The sequence below is a fragment of the Glandiceps talaboti genome, chromosome 13, assembly GCF_964340395.1.
Source record: "Glandiceps talaboti chromosome 13, keGlaTala1.1, whole genome shotgun sequence".
In the NCBI taxonomy this organism is placed as follows: Eukaryota; Metazoa; Hemichordata; class Enteropneusta; family Spengelidae; genus Glandiceps; species Glandiceps talaboti.
Genome location: NC_135561.1, coordinates 19723112 through 19741954, shown reverse-complemented (window position 1 = coordinate 19741954; position 18843 = coordinate 19723112). Strand labels below are relative to the sequence as shown.

General features: G+C 38.4%; 1 protein-coding gene across 1 annotated transcript in view; it reads left to right on the top strand.

The window, feature by feature from the left end:
* LOC144444389 (uncharacterized) overlaps positions 1 to 18843 on the top strand; it is a 63343-nt gene that overhangs the window by 22369 nt on the left and 22131 nt on the right. The window contains exons 17-29 of the mRNA XM_078133802.1: positions 89 to 260; positions 1237 to 1403; positions 2054 to 2165; positions 2885 to 3009; positions 3750 to 6953; positions 8492 to 10003; positions 12396 to 12761; positions 13369 to 13583; positions 14038 to 14123; positions 14822 to 15288; positions 15826 to 16117; positions 16478 to 16801; positions 17290 to 17474. Of these exons, the coding sequence (XP_077989928.1) occupies positions 89 to 260; positions 1237 to 1403; positions 2054 to 2165; positions 2885 to 3009; positions 3750 to 6953; positions 8492 to 10003; positions 12396 to 12761; positions 13369 to 13583; positions 14038 to 14123; positions 14822 to 15288; positions 15826 to 16117; positions 16478 to 16801; positions 17290 to 17474 (7227 nt within the window). The remainder of the gene's footprint in view (positions 1 to 88; positions 261 to 1236; positions 1404 to 2053; positions 2166 to 2884; positions 3010 to 3749; positions 6954 to 8491; positions 10004 to 12395; positions 12762 to 13368; positions 13584 to 14037; positions 14124 to 14821; positions 15289 to 15825; positions 16118 to 16477; positions 16802 to 17289; positions 17475 to 18843) is intronic.

Here is an 18843-nt window from a genome sequence, read left to right as displayed (position 1 = left end):
TACAAATTGCGAGCTACAAGTGGATGTACAAAATTGCCATGGTAACACAATTAAAACTTTACGTTGTATTTTTATGTCACAATTACAGGTACAAATTGTGAGACAGAAGTGAATGAATGTGACAGTCAACCGTGTCAAAATGGAGCACTTTGTAATGACTTGATTGGTAATTATAGTTGTCAGTGTACTGCTGGATGGACTGGTAGAAACTGTGATGTTAATATTGATGACTGCCTTCCATTCCCCTGTAACAATGGCAGGTGAGTAATGATAGTGAAAGAAAGACTTGCAAGAACACACAATATTGGAAAAACAAAAGATCATATAGTCCAACCACTTGGAGTGCTATATGACAGCAGATTTTGACCACTTAAAGTTGAAGTACTATTTGACAGTAGAGTTTTGTTGACCCCTTGTAGTACTATTTGACATTAGATTTTGTTGACCCCTTGTAGTACTATTTGACAGTAGATTTTGTTGACCCCTTGTAGTACTATTTGACAGTAGAGTTTTGTTGACCCCTTGTAGTACTATTTGACAGTAGAGTTTTGTTGACCCCTTGTAGTACTATTTGACAGTAGAGTTTTGTTGACCCCTTGTAGTACTATTTGACAGTAGATTTTGGTGACCCCTTGTAGTACTATTTGACAGTAGAGTTTTGTTGACCCCTTGTAGTACTATTTGACAGTAGATTTTGTTGACCCCTTGTAGTACTATTTGACATTAGATTTTGTTGACCCCTTGTAGTACTATTTGACAGTAGAGTTTTGTTGACCCCTTGTAGTACTATTTGACAGTAGAGTTTTGTTGACCCCTTGTAGTACTATTTGACAGTAGATTTTGGTGACCCCTTGTAGTACTATTTGACAGTAGAGTTTTGTTGACCCCTTGTAGTACTATTTGACAGTAGATTTTGTTGACCCCTTGTAGTACTATTTGACAGTAGATTTTGGTCACTTGTAGTGCTATTCAACAGTAGAGTTTTGTTGGCATCAATTCAGATACTAGTAGTAAGATGCCCCTCAAAAGTATATTTCATTGTTATTATATTACGCATATCAAGAGATCTTAGCATATGGACTTACAAAATATACCTACATGATGCCCTAAAAATATATTGAAAGTAAATTTCTTACTTCTAGTGGAAGTCTTGCCTTGAAAAAAATATGACTCTGTATTGCATAAATTCAGTTTACCAAGAATTGTACAATTACCATAACTGTTTGTATCTTTTAGATGTGAAGATCTAATCAATGGGTATCAGTGCGTATGTGATCCTGGTTGGCAAGGAGATAGCTGTGATGTTGACATCAATGAATGTAGCAGTAATCCATGCCTCAATGGTGGAACTTGTAACAACTTGGTCAATGAGTACAGGTGTACTTGTATACCTGGGTATACAGGTAATATTCAAATTTAGATTGAATTTAGTAGTGGTGATAGGTGGGACAACTCAGTGCGTGGAAATTAACATTTGTATTTTGGCTCACAGATGTTGCATAATTGTTCATATACATGTACATATACAGGTAGATGAATAGGTCATATATGTATTAAAGGGGAACACCACTCTAGGAAATAGATGATTTTACATCACTTACAATTACTTGCGATTTCAGAGAAAACATCAAGTTGATCGTGTGCCTTTATAGGGTATCTTTAGTGTGAGTGATTGTCTCATGGAGTCAGCAGAAATAATATATTCATGGTTGCACAATGAATAATGTTCATGACTCCAGGCTGAGTGTGTAAAACATTGTGCAACCATGAATATATTATTTCTGCTGACTCCATGAGGCAATCACTCACACTAGAGATACCCTATAAAGGTACAAGGTCAACTTGATGTTTCTCTGAATTCGCAAGTAATTGAAGGTGGTTTAAAATCATAAAATGACTCTCTAGTACCCATAGGTTTTTGAAAATGTCTCTATTTCCTGGAGTGGTGTTCCCCTTTAATACCACTTTTTGTATATAAAACTCTTTCATTTGACAGTGACATTTAGATAATTGATTTAACTAATTATATGATGTATTTTGACATCTGTTTCAGGTCCCAACTGTGAGTTTGATATGATGGTGTGTGAAGACCCTGCCACTGGGTTTGTACAATGTCTAAATGGTGCTACATGTATAGAAGGACCCGGACTACAGATAACTTGCAGGTAAGGGGCAATATCACCTCCTCACCTGGATACTAACCCCAACCCCCCCCCCCTCCACAATCCTATGACACCCCTCCCTTACCACACCGTTTCTCAATGCCAACACTACAGCATTTTATACAATGTTGTAATGGTGCCATGTGTATAGAGTGACCAGTACTATAGATAACTTACAGGTAGATATCATATACTTGCCTGAAAACCCTCTTCACCCCAATAGATACCGTAACACCCCCTCCTCCACCCCACCACTAACCACTACCATCACCATCTCCTAATACCAACACTGCTAGGTTTATACAATGTCTAAATGATGCTACAGTAAGATTATAGATAACTTGCAGGTAAATTTCTATAGCAAAACCCACTAGCTGGGGAAACCCTCTCCATCCCCCCCACCCCACCACTACCGAACCACTTGCAGGTGAATTTATGGAACCATTACCCACTGGCTTGGGAACCCACACCAGTCCCCCCAAAAAAACAAACGAACAAACAAAAAACAAACAAACAAAACAAAACACCTACTTGCAACAACTTGACATTCTCCCAAATACATATATGTACATGTACACTACAAACATTCTAGACAGGGTTTCTTAGAATCTATCAAATCAGAATCTACAGTTTGTAAATACTGTTATTTTATAATATCAAAAATGAATTGTTTAAATGAATAGAGAGTATAATGGTATGTTTCTTGTCTTTTTTATTTCTAGTTGTGTTGCAGGATTTACTGACCCATTCTGTGGTACAGATATTGATGAATGTAATAGTGATCCATGTCAGAATAATGCACAGTGTCTAGATCAAGTTAATGGCTACATCTGTAATTGCACTCAAGGTGAGATCGTCATATCCAATGTTTTTCATTCCTTGATTTCTCCCAGTTATTTTCTATGTCAAGGCCCTTCTCTAGCACTTTGTACATGTCTGTATATATCGTGTTGACAGCTATGTGACTGAGATTGCACTCAAGGTGTGATCCCACACCATACTTCTCATTATTACATAATTATATACTAGAGATTACTTGTCTTAGTGCACATGCATACTAGTGGTATTTTCAATGCAGTGCAATACCGAAAACATTATTGCATACCTATATGCAAAGGAGGACATGGCCATTCACTACACACAAAATCATGTGATTGTGCTGTATGATTTTTATCGAAATTTACCGTTTCAGATAAATATATGTAATAATAACAGAACCCCATATGACATGTGAGTTCCAGTGTTCCAGGCGTATTTACACCTAATGCTTGCAGTGTTTTCTACTGCACTTTCACTCACAAATATGGGCACAGACAACACTGCAAGCACTTGTACAAATACCCCAAGTACGCCACACTTGCATTCACGTGTCATGGCGTACTGTCATATTTCTTTGGCTTATCCCAATCATTTTGTGCCAAGGACAATTTATTGTATCAAGAATAGAGATAGAAGAATGATGTAATCGTAAATAAAAAAAACTTAGCTGAGTAGCTTTACCGGAAGTATTTGTCAGTGATGTACACTCATAAAGGTTCATACATTTAAGCCCTGCTAACACAGTCTAGTTTATTTTTACATCTTTAGGTTGGACTGGTATCACCTGTACAGAGGACATTGATGAATGTGGGTCCAATCCTTGTCAGAATGGCGCCATCTGTAGGCAGCAAACTGCAGGAGAAGGTTATATCTGTTACTGTGAGCCAGGATACTCTGGTAAACACTGTGAACGTGAAATCAATGAGTGCCTGTCCGACCCGTGTCAGAATGGTGCGACCTGCCTCAATAACTTGAACAGATATCAGTGTATTTGTGATACCGGCTTTACTGGTACCAATTGTGAAGTTGAAATTGATGTGTGTTACAGCCAGCCTTGTATGAATGGAGCCACCTGTTTTCAGCCACAGCCATCAACATATTTCTGTATATGTCCAACTGGTTTTGTTGGACTCAATTGTGAGTACCTGGATCAGTGCTTGTCACTGCCTTGCCTCAATGGTGCAAGTTGTACAAGTAACGGCACCTCATACCATTGTTTGTGCACCCCTCAGTATAGTGGTTTGAACTGTGAAATACCAGTGTTGCCACCGACAACCAGTGTGACACCAACACCAAGTATGACATCAACAACCACTCGGATTGTTCCATCCACAACCACAGGGGTGTTATCAACAAGTAGTTTCAGTCCAACCTCGCCAACAGTTAGCAGCTCTGAGACGATTGTTTCCTCAACACCTTCATTTCAGAGCACAGCAACAGCTCCAAGTCCAGGTATCAGCTCTACAACTGTTCCAGTAACAGGTACCATTTCACCATCCATATCTACACCATCATCATCAGTTTCACCATCAGCAACTACCCCCTTACCCAGCATGTCTGCCGTTCCATCGAGTACCCAATCAGTGAGCAGTATTCTAGACTCCAGCATGCAAATTTCTATCACTCCTACTGTTACATCTGGTGTAGTTCCAATCAGTAGTCCAAGCATGTCAATCATATCCAGCTTTGTTCAATCTACAGTTTCATTGGTCACATCTAAGGTGTCAACTTCTCTTTTGTCATCTATCATATACAAGACAACCAGACCAGTGGTGACAACAGAGAGTTCTTTTGTTTTTTCAAAAACAAGCATATCGTTACAACCATCTGTACCGTCCAGTTTTATACAAACATCGATATCTCCGTCCACTGTAACATCAACAAAGACCATTATACCGTCCTCTTCCCTTGAAAGTCTCAAGCCGTCCGACACATTCATATCAAGTTTGTCACCAATAATCACTGCAATAGTACCGTCATCATCACTGCAGCTAGTGAGCACATCAGCTGAAATAACTGCTACATCCACAATAACAACAACAACAGTAGCAGAGTCTACATCCATAATTTCAGCTGTATCATCGCCGTCCTTAAAACCCACAAGTCAGATAATTTCAACTCCAACAGTTATGAGTACAATTATGGTGACACCAAGTGTTGAAAGTACTGCAACACCAACCGTGATAACTTCCACCCCTAAGACTGCAGCGTCATCTTCAACTGTGATCACAAGACCACCGGAAACTACAAGCAGTGCTGTGCCATCTATCTCATCGATATCGGAAGGAACATCTATTGTTTCAAGTTCCGCAGCTCTGCTAACTTCAACACGAATTCCAACAAGTCTGACTTCTCCAGCAGTTACTGCAACAACAACAACAACAGTAGCAGCAACAACGTCTGTGATTGATGTGAGTACAACTATTCAACCTACACCATCTACATTCATATTATCTTCCATCGCATCAACAGAAACATTATCCAGTAAAACAACCACTGCAACACCATTGCTGTCAACTATACTGCCATCGTCCAGTACACCATCATTGTCTGTATCAGCATTATCATCAACAACAGCAACACCTTCATTGAGTGCTACAACAACAATTGAAGAGTCTGCAACACCAGACATCTCATCCAGTACAAGCACACAAGTTGCAGTGGTGTCTACATCTTTGACTGCAACAAAAATACCAACATCATCAGAAGCTATCACTGCAACAAAAACAGCAACTTCATCCGTGGCTACCACCTCAGAGATGATCACAAAATCAGTGGTGGTTTCAACAGCAACAGCTACACCATCATTGCCTACATCAAGCCTGATATCAGTTGAAACATCATCCATTGCATCATCAACACCATCTCAAACTCCAACATCAGCTTTGTTGTCAACAAGTTCTGATACAGGAACTGTTGTCATGTCAGCAACAAGCACTACAGTGTCACCAACCAAATCATTGATACTGCCAAGTTCAATCACAGAAAAGACCACACCTTCACCCAGTAGTACCACAGTGATACCCACTACCACAGTGATACCCAGTACCACAGATACACTCAGTACCACAGTTATACCCACTACCACAGTGATACCCAGTACCACAGATACACTCAGTACCACAGTTATACCCACTACCACGGATACACTCGGTACCACAGTTATACCCAGTACCACAGTTATACCCAGTATCACAGTTATACCCAGTACCACAGTGATACCCAGTATGACAGTTATACCCAGTACCACAGTGATACCCACTACCACAGATACACTCAGTACCACAGTTATACCAAGTACCACAGTTATACCCAGTACAACAGTTATACCCAGTACAACAGTTATACCCAGTACAACAGATACACTCAGTACCACAGTTATACCCAGTACAACAGTTATACCCAGTACAACAGTTATACCCACTACCACGGATACACTTAGTACCACAGTGATACCCACTACCAGAGTGATACCCAGTACAACAGATACACTCAGTACCACAGTTATACCCAGTACCACAGTTATACCCAGTACAACAGTTATACCCAGTACAACAGTTATACCCAGTACAACAGTTATACCCAGTACAACAGATACACTCAGTACCACAGTGATACCCACTACCACGGATACGCTTAGTACCACAGTGATACCCACTACCAGAGTGATACCCAGTACAACAGATACACTCAGTACAACAGATATACCCAGTACCACAGATGCACCCAGTACCACAGTGATACCCAGTGCCACACCCAGTAGTACCACAGTGATACCCACTACCACGGATACACCCAGTACCACAGTGATACCCAGTGCCACACCCAGTAGTACCACAGCCACATCCAGTTCAACAGCCACATCCAGTGCAACAGTTATACCCAGTACCACCACGTTTACATCCAGGACCACAGTTATACCCAGTACCACCACATTTACATCCAGTACCACGGTTATACCCAGTACCACAGGTATACAATGTGCACTATCAACACTAAACCAAATGTCACCACAATCTACTTGCACTGTTCTACACAGACTAACATGTAATTTATACAATGACTTGATATTGAAAGTTCAAATGAGAACATTCAATTTGAATGCACATATCCTAGCCTCATGTTTGTCAAATTTGTTTGCATGACACTTGGATATGTTGGTGTTGTTACAAACACACACATACATTCACTGCACAGTTGTCTAAATTTTGTCGTAATTCCAATAATTATAGAATTTGATGTCAAGTTTTCACTCTGAAAGCACCAATGCCAACAACTAATCATTTCACATCATCATATCACAGTCCCACATGTACTTCACATCACGTGACGTCAAATCATCATACCACAGTCCCATACGTACTTCGTATCACATGACGTCAAATCATCATACCACAGTCCCATACGTACTTCATACATGTATCATGTGACATCAACTCACATCACATATAAACACTAACTAAGTCATTCCAATTGTTAACAAAATCTCTACCATGCTTGTACCATTCTTCACTGTTAACATTTCTCATCTTTGTCGTAAGGCTTATCAGTATTTCTACCTTCTTACAAAAGATATCACATCTTTTGGGAAATCGCCTTCTATGTTTCTTGCCAAATATTGATTGTTTGTTCTTTCAGCTAAGCACTACAGGGTCTTAAGATTGTCTTGTGGTGTCTTTAGGGTTTCTTCCACATGTCTTGGTGTTTGGTTGCACACACCATAATACTACCTTTCTCTTAATTTACATATTCTCTGGTCTATATACATGTAGCCAATGGTATCTTTACAGTTCTTCGGCATGTTTTGGTGTTGTAATTACATGTATGAACACCTCAATATCATCTGTCTCTGTGTGTATCTATAGAAACCTTTTATGTAACTAATCATACAGCTTCAGCATATGTGGTATCTTAATGGTTCTACAAACAATAGGTAGTCTGAGATTACACCCATCACCAGACCACCTTTCTCCGAGCTCTGTCTGTCTCTTTATCTTCTATCATATTATTTGTGTCTATAGCTATTAGTTGCTCTGAGGTATCTTTACTGTTCTTCCACCTGTCTCAGTATTTGATTACACACATCACATCACATTATCATCTTTCTCTAAGCATATCTTAAAACATTCAAGCTATGATAAAAATATAAGACCTCTCTACTTTTTAGGTTAGGCTCAACTTTGGACATCATGGACAGATTTGGAGAAAAAAAATCATAAACTGGGTATCTCATGCACTTAAATGTGATGAGGAAGCATATCTTATACTGTCTCAAGAGATTAAAGTGCCGAGAAACCCCGTTATCACAAAAAGACAATTTTCAGTTTCTGAGTTTTGGTCAATGAACTAAAGTAAGTTTTTCTTACTGTAAAATAGAAACAAAAATTTGTAATGCACACTTGTACAATTAAGGGATACAAGTTTCCAGATTTCATATTTGACTTCAAGTGACCTATGACCCTGAGGCCATGTTGTTTTCCTTCTTTTCATCAAATCTGTCCATATTTTAGCTGTCTATATGAGTAATGATATGTCAAGTAGTTCTATTTTCTATGTGGATTTACCTGGACTACACTTTGTTACTTATCTTGACAACATTTGGAATAACACGGAACATAAAAATAACTTCCAAGATTTTTCTGCAATAGGATTCCAATCGATGCCAGGCGTTACAAGCAGTATCCCAACATCACAAAGTAGTAGTACTAGACTGCCGGTGCAGTCTGTTGGCACGGTTACCATGCAACCAAGTTCAACGATGAGTGTGGTGCCTTCACAGAGTTTGTCATCCAGTACTTCAAGGATAATTTATAGCACTATTGAAAGTCAGAAACCAACTGCCACTGTACAGCCATCTGTGACTATCAGCCAAGTGTCCTCAGAAGTACTACCTGTTAGTTTGCCCAGTCTTACAGTAAGCAGTACTACAGTTCTGAGTATCAAACCAACAGACATAAAAACCTCAGAAAGGAGTGAAACTTCCACAAGTATGACCGACTCAAAAAGTATTTCCTCTAGCTTTCCAGCTACCACCTTCAGTAGAACTATTACATCAAGTATGCTGACAACTGACACAGTAGCATCTTCTCTTCAGTCATCAACAAGCACTGAACTCAGCCAAACTTCCACAATTACGGCCACACCACAGAGTGTTACCCCTAGTGTTGTAACCACTAGCAAAGGAATGGAAATATCAAGTATAAAACCAACTCCGAGTGTTACGACATCATCTATTGCCATGACAACAACTTCATCTTTATCAACATTAGTTACCAAGATGTCACCAACTATAACATCGTATCCAAGCCAAACTGAGGAAATATCACCTTCTTATTCAGAAGTAATAAGCTCAACTTCCCTGGCCATCTCCATGGCAACCCCTGTAGTTACAGTGGTTAGTTCCTCACCCGCACCCAGCACTGCTGTGTTCTCATTTCCAGCAGTTTCGAGTTCTCTAGTTGCATCAGAAGTTTCAAGTTCTCAAACCGCACCAACAGTTTCAAGTTCCCAAACAACACCAGTAGTTGCAAGTTCTCCAATCTCATTGGTAGTTTCAAGATCTCAAGTCACACCAGCAGTTTCAAGTTCTCCATTTACACCAACAGTTTCAAGTTCTCAAACCACACCAACAGTTTCAAGTTTTCAAACCACACCAACAGTTGCAAGTTCTCCAATCTCATCGATAGTTTCAAGTTCTCAAGTCACACCAGCAGTTTCAAGTTCTCCATTTACACAACCTCTATCTCAAGTACCAGCAGTATCAACTGCTTCATTTACAGTTTCTATTACCCAGAGTTCCTCATTACCTAGGAGTTCCTTGCCAGTGGATGTGACCCCTACCATGACCTCAAAGTTGCCAATGGCAACAAGTGTACTGTCTTCTTGGCTTTCATCTACAGAAGAAACACCAAGCGTAGTTTTCACTTCAAGCATAGACTTAGGGGGTCCTAGCACTTTGATTGTTGTCCCCTCAAGCAGACTAGAAGAAACATCTCAGCTGTTGTCAACGTCAACAAGTACAGGTATTTTGTCATGGGTGTATAATGGTACATTGGGAAATCAAAAAGATACATTTTTACCTGACCATGAAAGTAAAATTTTGTTTCCTGTTTACAAAAAAAAAGTTGCACACTCATGAGATGCAGTAAGATCGTTTTTATTTTGGAGGGAAAGTGAAAATGGAACAAGAAACAAAATTTAACTTTTCGTGGTCTAATATGAATAATTAGGATTCATGGGTTGCATAGTTTAATACATAAAAATGAAACACATTATGCGTTGCCATGGTTGCGGTATTTTCAGTAGCCCCTGAATAATGTATGAACTATAGTATTGTATTGTCCATAAGAAGCATTCTAAAATAACATCAAACTGGATATGAGTTGTACAATGACAACAAGACCACTTTAAGCACAATATGAGTTATTAATGTCCACAATTCAAGTCTAGATTTTTGGCATTAGTGTTATCTTATCAGTCAGGCTGCAAAGATTAGATAGGATCTGAGATTCTCCTGTTCATAGCCAACTTTTTACATGCACTGCCAGACATTTTTTTCTCACCTAAAATTTTAATCCAAATCTGACTTTGGCATTTGGTACAAAATTAAGTACAACAAGGGTTAGAGTTGTTGGGATGTGGGATTTCAGAAAAATTGGGATACAAAAATAGTAGTGTAACAACACTTTTATGATGAATAAGTGGGAAGAAATCAATACTTTGTTGATAATGTTTTGAACTGTTTGGAAAATGATGATACATTTGGCAAATAAATAGTCATGAGTGATTGTGCTTGGTGGCCAAATAGTTGCTTCTGTAGTGTATACTGTCAACATGAAGCTTGTCGCCACTGTGCTGCATACAGCATGACAGTTACTGTGCTGCCTACAGCATGACAGTTACCGGTTTTGCATAACAGCAGTGGTATTCAGCTCTGCCTAGCTTTACTAGCACATTGGAAGATGCAAGAACCAAAGAGTGCATCGATGTAATGATGTTAACTCCATGGTTTGGAATGAAATCCAATAGTTATGGAAATGCTTCGCAGGTGCTTGGAATTTTACCGGCAACAAGGACAAGCTAGCCGAAATGGTTGCTGGTCAGATATTTGAAATGCAAGGCAGAGTAAGATAAGGTGTCACTTATACATGAAGATATATGCAAGCTGATTAGAGATGAAAGTTGTACTCAGTAAAATCACCACATACCAAATAGACCAGGATGGCCACTTTAAAACCAGAAATGGCACACTTTGCAGATCACAATGGTTACACGTATATAAAGCAAGAATTGCCACACAGACTAGAATTGCTTCTTTTACCAACAAGAACTGTCACAGTTTGCTATCAGAATTACCACAAGCTAGAATTAGCACACATACCAGAATTGCCACATTTTGGGATCAGAAATGCCACATATTAGAATTGTAGCAGAGACCAGAGATAATGACCACTTAAGAATTTTCACTATTTTGCAATCAGTCACAAACCAGAAATGCCACACTGTACATATCATTGTGTTCTTTCTAACAAATACAGTAAACTTCGTGTTCTCTCAATCTTTGCATGCTTCACTCTATTATTAACCTGTTTGAATAAACTCTGAATAATCGGATAAAATCTTTGAAAGATATCTTCTCCCTAAGAGGTTTCTACTGTAATGCCTTGTTATGCATGTATTTGTAGTATTGAATTGTACCATAATCAATTTCTTATAAACAATTGTTTGTTGTTGTTGTTGTTGTTGTTGTTGTCATGGTAATAATAATTTGATGTCTAACAGAATGTATCTAACAGTGTGTGTGTGATTTTATAGGTTGGTGAGGATGAAATATACAGTCAATGCAAGAATGTGTGTTTATTATGTGTTGGTATATCTGTTATACTGGGGTAGTGTACATGATACATGTTTAGTATGTGTTTAATATATATCTGTAACTTGGCTCATCGTAGTAGTCTTGTCTTGTTTTGTACATGTGTGTATTTGCTTGTTTCTTTCATTATGTACCATTTGAACAAAGTGTTGTGGTGGCCTTTTTGAAAAATAAATCCTTAACCGCTCCAAAAAATGAAGAAACCTCACAATTGAAAGCAAATAGAATTATATAAAGGTTGTGTGTTATATAGTTCAGTATCAGTTACATTCTATTTAGTAAGGCAGCTTGTCATTTTATAGGTACATGTAATAGACTCTGGATGACCTGATTGCTATGAGGAGTTCCATTAATTTCCAGTCAGCAATCCAACCACCACCCCCTTAATTTTCAGTTAACTTGGAATGACCCTATTGTTTGCAAGTTCGTATTGGTCTAGACTACTATGTACTAGGGATGAGCAGGTATGCCATGAATACAAGTAACATCAGTAGAATAATCATGTATATAATATGTTTTTCTAACTTGCCCACCCATTACAGAATCTGTCAGTCCAACGTTTACTATCAGACCAACTCCAAGTTCAAGCCCAGTGCCAAGTTCAAGTCCTACACCTGCACTGACAAGCTCACCAACTTCAACTAGTAGTTCAGCAGTTGTGACACCAACTCCAAGTTCAAGCCCAAGTCCAACACCAACATTGACTAGCTCTGTGATAGAGAGGAGTAGTAGTTCTATTGTAGTGACGCCGACACCTACACCCATCCCAACCACCACCTCTGGACCCCCTACATGTGCTAATGGACTGTGCCAGAATGGTGCTACATGTGTGGATAGTGTAACCAATGGGGAGCCAACCTTTGAGTGTCGGTGTACATTTCAGTATATGGGTGACTATTGTGAGATTGGTATGTTGTCATTTATTTAGTACATACGATCACTAAAAACACACAGCGTTATAACTACTTACTTGAAAACTTACTTGAGCTGATGTATTTTGGGGGAATAATTTTTATTTCATTATAAAAGGAACCAGTAGCATTCCACATACTGAAGCAAGCTTACCATTACTTGGTACATATTGTCTGAACTCAAACCGGACACCTTGGAATGGTTTGAAACTAAACACCACAATAACATAATTATGTTAAAATGTCAAGGCAACACCTAGTAGTACATAATAACAGTGATTACTTGCTCTGGTACACTCTCATACTAGAAGTATTTGCACTGCAGTGCAATAATGAACACATTATTACATACCTGATTGCAAGTGATATGCAAATGAGGGTGTGATCGTTACTTGCATACAAAATCATGTGCACTCATGCTTGCAGTGTTTTCTGCTGCACTTTGACGAGCGTAGTGAGTAAAAGTACAGCTACAGAGAACACTACAAGTGCTAATGCAAATACCCACGACTACACCACAGTGGCACTCACGTGTTATGGGGTCCTGTCATTATGATGTAACAGAATTCTTATAGTTACAGATATCCATTACATTCCTTCACAGCCAAGAACATTGCAAAGCCAGCATTTATAGGAGAGTCATATTTGGTGTATCCGCCAACATCCCTGGACACACAGCAGTCAGTTACTCTGAGAGTCAAATTTCAAACTACTGACACTGAGGGCAGTCTACTGTACTCTGCTGGGCCATATACCCGTGAATCATTGGATCTAGCTTCTAACTTTATACATCTGTACATAGAGGGCGGTGTTCTCAAAGTAAGTCATGATTGGTTTGGATTAGAAATCTCACCCATACCCACAACATAATTTGATAAGTTGAGAATTTTTGTCTTACTCACTGTTTAGCCAATTCTCCACAAACATGATGTAGTTACACTTCTAATTATCATGTACATGTAATCTCTCACTTTTTTTCGTGAAATAAAAGTCGTTCACACTGGATCTACTCATAAACTTAACTTGATGTGAGATTCTGCAAATTCACTCAAAGTGTGGTCTACTGTGACATACAGGTATTTGCTGGGAAATTCCAAATTCAGGTCGGGGTCGTGGGTCGGGGATGGAATGAATCAATATTTTGATGTGATTATGACTAAAAACTGCAGTTCTTGATTCAATAAAGATAACAGCTTCTGTGTCACAACAGTGAGATATTTCAGTGTAGTCATGGTAACAATAAGTGATGTGTTTGTATGTGATGTATTTACAGTACCAATTCTCCTGCAAGATATCAACTTTTATACTGGATACTGGTGTGGCTGTCAATACTGGACAGTCCATTGAGGCTATTATCATGTGAGTATCACTTTATCAAATAACATGATTAATTGGCAAGTTCCCAACAAAGGCTTATTTCACCTTTGCTTCATTTCTTGCAATGGAAGCCAAAAAATCATTTCCACAATTTCAAGCAGTCTCTCTCAAACATAGGTATAAAAATTGGCAAATCAGAAAAAAATATGTTGGACACTGGGTAGAGGTATTATGGGATGTAAAACAAAGTAAGATAGATAATTCAATGTATCATTTTTTTTTTAGCTACAAATAATCCCAAAATCCTTTGCATCTGGGCATGCTCAGTGTGGGTTGGAAGGTGTATATACCATAATTGCGTTATTTCATTTTTAATCAAATGTATGTCCCCTAAAGTGACTAAATATTGATACCATACCTGTAGAGTAAACTGATATAAAGAAGATAGACATTTAAACTTTGAAGATAATACACACAACTGATATATAGTGAAAACAAAACTGAAGCTTTTATTGACACCAGTTACCAGTCTGATGCGGTGGGTTGGTCACATGACAGAACACTGGAATCATGTGACAAAATGGAATTCCAGAAGTGTGAAAGTTGAAAACAACCCTGTCTGTTTTGTGATCAGGTTTAGACTTTCTGATATAGATCACTTCCATTACACCATGTTCAAACCAATAAACCAGTAATAAATATAGATTGATATATTTACGATTATTTTGTTACATCAACAGTCAAGAACAGAGCTGTAGAGCAGCAGTAATTGTTGGACGAACTTTAAAACAAGATGGTCTCCAGTGTACATTCTCTGTATGTGAAATGACAGACCTTGGATTATTGTACATCGGTGGCCTACCACCTGATGTACTACCATTAAACAGTGCACCAGCATACACCAACTATATCGGTTGTATTGAAGAACTTAACCTTGATGGCATGACCTTGACCTACATGGATGCAGTCGATGGTGATAATATCTATGAATGTGGATCAGCACCCACCCTACCACCCCCTCCCACCACCCCTAAACCAACCACAACTCCGCCACCACCCACCACACCGATTCCAACACTGCCACCGACCTGTGCCGATGTTGTCTGTGAGAATGGCGGTACATGTACAGATGTCATATTGAGTGATGGTGTTGTCAAATTCCAGTGTAGCTGTCATCTACGTTACAAAGGAACATTTTGCCAAGAAGGTAAGATCTAACAGTGATTTAAAATATCAGCTTTTTCACCCAAGTTAATTCATAATTTATACTATACTCGATTCAACTATTTATGTTGATGCATCCCTTATGGCATTTAAGAAATCATCTTCTAGGTCACAATTCATTTCCAGCTGAGTAAAGAAAAATATTGAAGAATAACATAATTATATACCTCCTCAAGTATACTTGAAAAATCAGGGAAAATAATGGCAATTTAGAAGGTTTTGACTCATATTTCAAGCACTGCGATGTTTATAAATCACCCTCTGCAAGAGACAGACACATACAACAATTGTATTACAATGTATATAAATCAGATACATGCAACAATTGTATCTATTCTAACTTGTTTGTGCACAGCTTACTGTTCTATTTTTCAGAAAACAGACTAGAAGTAAGGGGGTATATATATTTAGCATGGCTTGATTAAGAAAGATATATAAACAAAGTCTTTTCTACTGATAAATCTAGACTGGAAGTATTATGATAAAATAACATTTCACTTCTTACTTCACTTCTTTACAGATGTCGCCATTCATTTCCCAGCATTCAGTGGGAATTCATACTTGGAGCATGCCCAGCTGGATTTCACTGAAAATGCCAACAATGAAATTTACATAACATTCAAAACGTTTGCTACAGATGGTACTATTTTCTACTCCTCACAAAATCCTAGTATTCCCAGTAGTAATTTCATCCACCTGTATATTTCTAATGGAGTTGTCAACTACCAGGTAGACTGTGGCATGGGAAATGTTCTCACTGTCAATACTTTTACCTTTGTCAGCCATGACAGACTGGTAGAAATCTTTATCAGGTGAGTAAATATACACTGTAAGTTGTCAAAAGTCAATTACATTGTCCAAAATCTAATCAAATTGTATATTTAGTATGTGTAGTTTACCTGCAGAACAAGAGGTAATGTAGTGATGTCTGTCAGTCTGTCTGTCTGTCTGTCTCTGTCTCTGTCTGTCAGTCAGTCAGTCTGTCTGTCTGTCAGTCAGTCTGTCTGTCTGTCTGTCTGTCAGTCAGTCTGTCTGTCTGTCTGTCTCTGTCTGTCTCTGTCTCTGTTCATCTATCTGTCTGTATCTGTCTACATTCAGCTGTCTCTGTCTCTATATACAGAAAGATAAAATCATGTAAATTCATACAATTCTTTTTTTTCTCTTCTTTTCAGACAAAGTAAGCCATCAGGATTGTTTGGTGGCATGTGTTTGGCAACCGTTACAGTTGATAACAACCTTCCTAGAACAAGCTCTGTTTTCACTTTTCAAGCAGAAAATGCTCTTGGAGTACTGTACCTAGGTGGTTTGCCTCCCAATATGGTTGCCATGGCAGTACGACAACCAGTTGTCAATTTCGTTGGATGTATCCGTCACCTACAAATCAACAATGTTGAATTCTATGTATTTGATGATGCCATCAATGGTATGAATATCGGAGAATGTGAAGTTCCTGCTTGCTTATACCAACCATGCAGGAACAATGCAACATGTGTAACGTAAGTTCAGAGTTCAAAGTGCAGAGTTCAGTTAATGCTGCTGAAAATAATCCAACCAAACTCAGAACACATAGTTATGTCCATTCACATATACCTCAATATACACAACGTGTCGATAGAAGTATCTGTAGTATTACCAAAAGCTGATGACACTTTTATTGCCAATGGAAAATATGAAAAAAAGAGTAGAACTTTGTCTAAACTCACAATTTTTTACAAGATGTGCTTTAAATCTATGATAGTCAACTAGGCATGTAATAAAGATGTTATGGCCCAACTAAGGGTGTATGTGTGTGCATCAGAATTCATTGCTGTGCGTCAGTGACTTATCAAATGAACATAGAGGGCGTACTTCATCCATGTCTGGCTTTAACCTTGTTAAGATATTAAAGTCAACTATTTTTGTCTCCTGTTTTCCTTTTATTACATTTTATTTCGGTAATTGTTTCCTCATCTCAACTTTGAGTTCTTGTATCGTTACTTTTCAGATCTCCTGAGAATCCAGAGGACTGGTTCTGTGATTGTCCAGTTGGTTATGAAGGTGAACTGTGTGAGAGATTGATAGAACATTGCATAGGAGATCCATGCTTACATGGCGCTACTTGTATTTCTGATATACAGGGCTTTGTATGTCTGTGTCCGTATGGCCGACATGGTCTCACCTGTGATCAAAGTAAGTTGTGTGTGTTGTCATGCCAACCATGTATAAAACATTCCTCTCTACACTCGCAATACATCTATAGTTGTGTTGTCATAGCAATTATACACAATATGATTTATGTTATGTTTTCATCACAACCTTGCTGCATAAAGAAATATTTATTATACTTGCACAAGAAAAATTCAGATTAATTAACAGCAATTCTAAATGTTTTGACACACATTGAAAGGGTGACGGATCAACTCGTCCCAATTTCAACTCGTCCCATTTCAACTCGTCCCACTCAAGTCGTCCAATTTTCAACTCGTCCAATTTTCAACTCGCCCCAACTCTTTACAATATAATTTACCTGTGCATATATGGAATCGAAGCTAGTAGTACTCAGTTTGGAGGGTGTGTGGTATCTCGTATTCCACTAATGAAGTACCACTTGCGCTGTAAACACATACTACAAAACCTGTACACGTCTCCAAAACCCGAACGCGCGGAAGCCGCAAGAGTGTCAGTCACTAATATTCTCCCTGGTTATTATCATTATTATTTCTTATTTGGGTTGTAAACATTAAGTCCTAATGTGAAAAGTGATATTCCATGACTGAGGAAAGTTGTTGTGCTAGTATAAGTTCTAGATCTACCAAACACTTAGCCAAAAACCATACCACTTTCTGCTACGAAATGTTACATTTGCTACGCTTCAACTGGCTACGTAGGTAAAATCATGTAAATGTTTCGGTCCCCGTACGTACTTTGAGTCCATGTATCGTTTAGATTTATAAACGTTTCCTAGTGTTGTTGGGGCGAGTTAAAAATGGGGCGAGTTGAAATTGGGGCGAGTTGAAATGGGACGAGTTGAAAATGGGACGAAGTGAATCGCAATCCATTGAAAGCATGGCAACCAATTATGTAAATATACAATCACTGTTCTGATAAAGAATGGCCAGAAAATAATTCTTGTATTTTCTGTTCAATGGTCAGACAATAATTCTTGTATTTTCTGTTTGAACGTGTAAAACTTGGCTAGTATGTTGTATAATACCTGTAATGTGTATAATTGTGTGTATGTGTGTATGTGTGTGTATGGATGTGTGTGTACATGTGTATGTACTTGTGTGTGTGTGTCTGTGTGTAGTGAGTATGCATGCACGTGTGTATGTAGTGCACAAGCATTTATGTATGAGTATCTCTAAAGGTATGAGTACCTTGCACGTGTGTATTGCATGTGTGTGTGTGTGTCTGTATGTGTGTGTGGTTCTGACCACCAACTGCCACTCATGATTGTATTTTACGATCTAAAAGAAAGATAGATGCCTAATTTTGTAAATGTGGTCTTGTAAAAGATTCTAATTAATCAATATATCTGTATCTGTAGTGGTGTTCACAT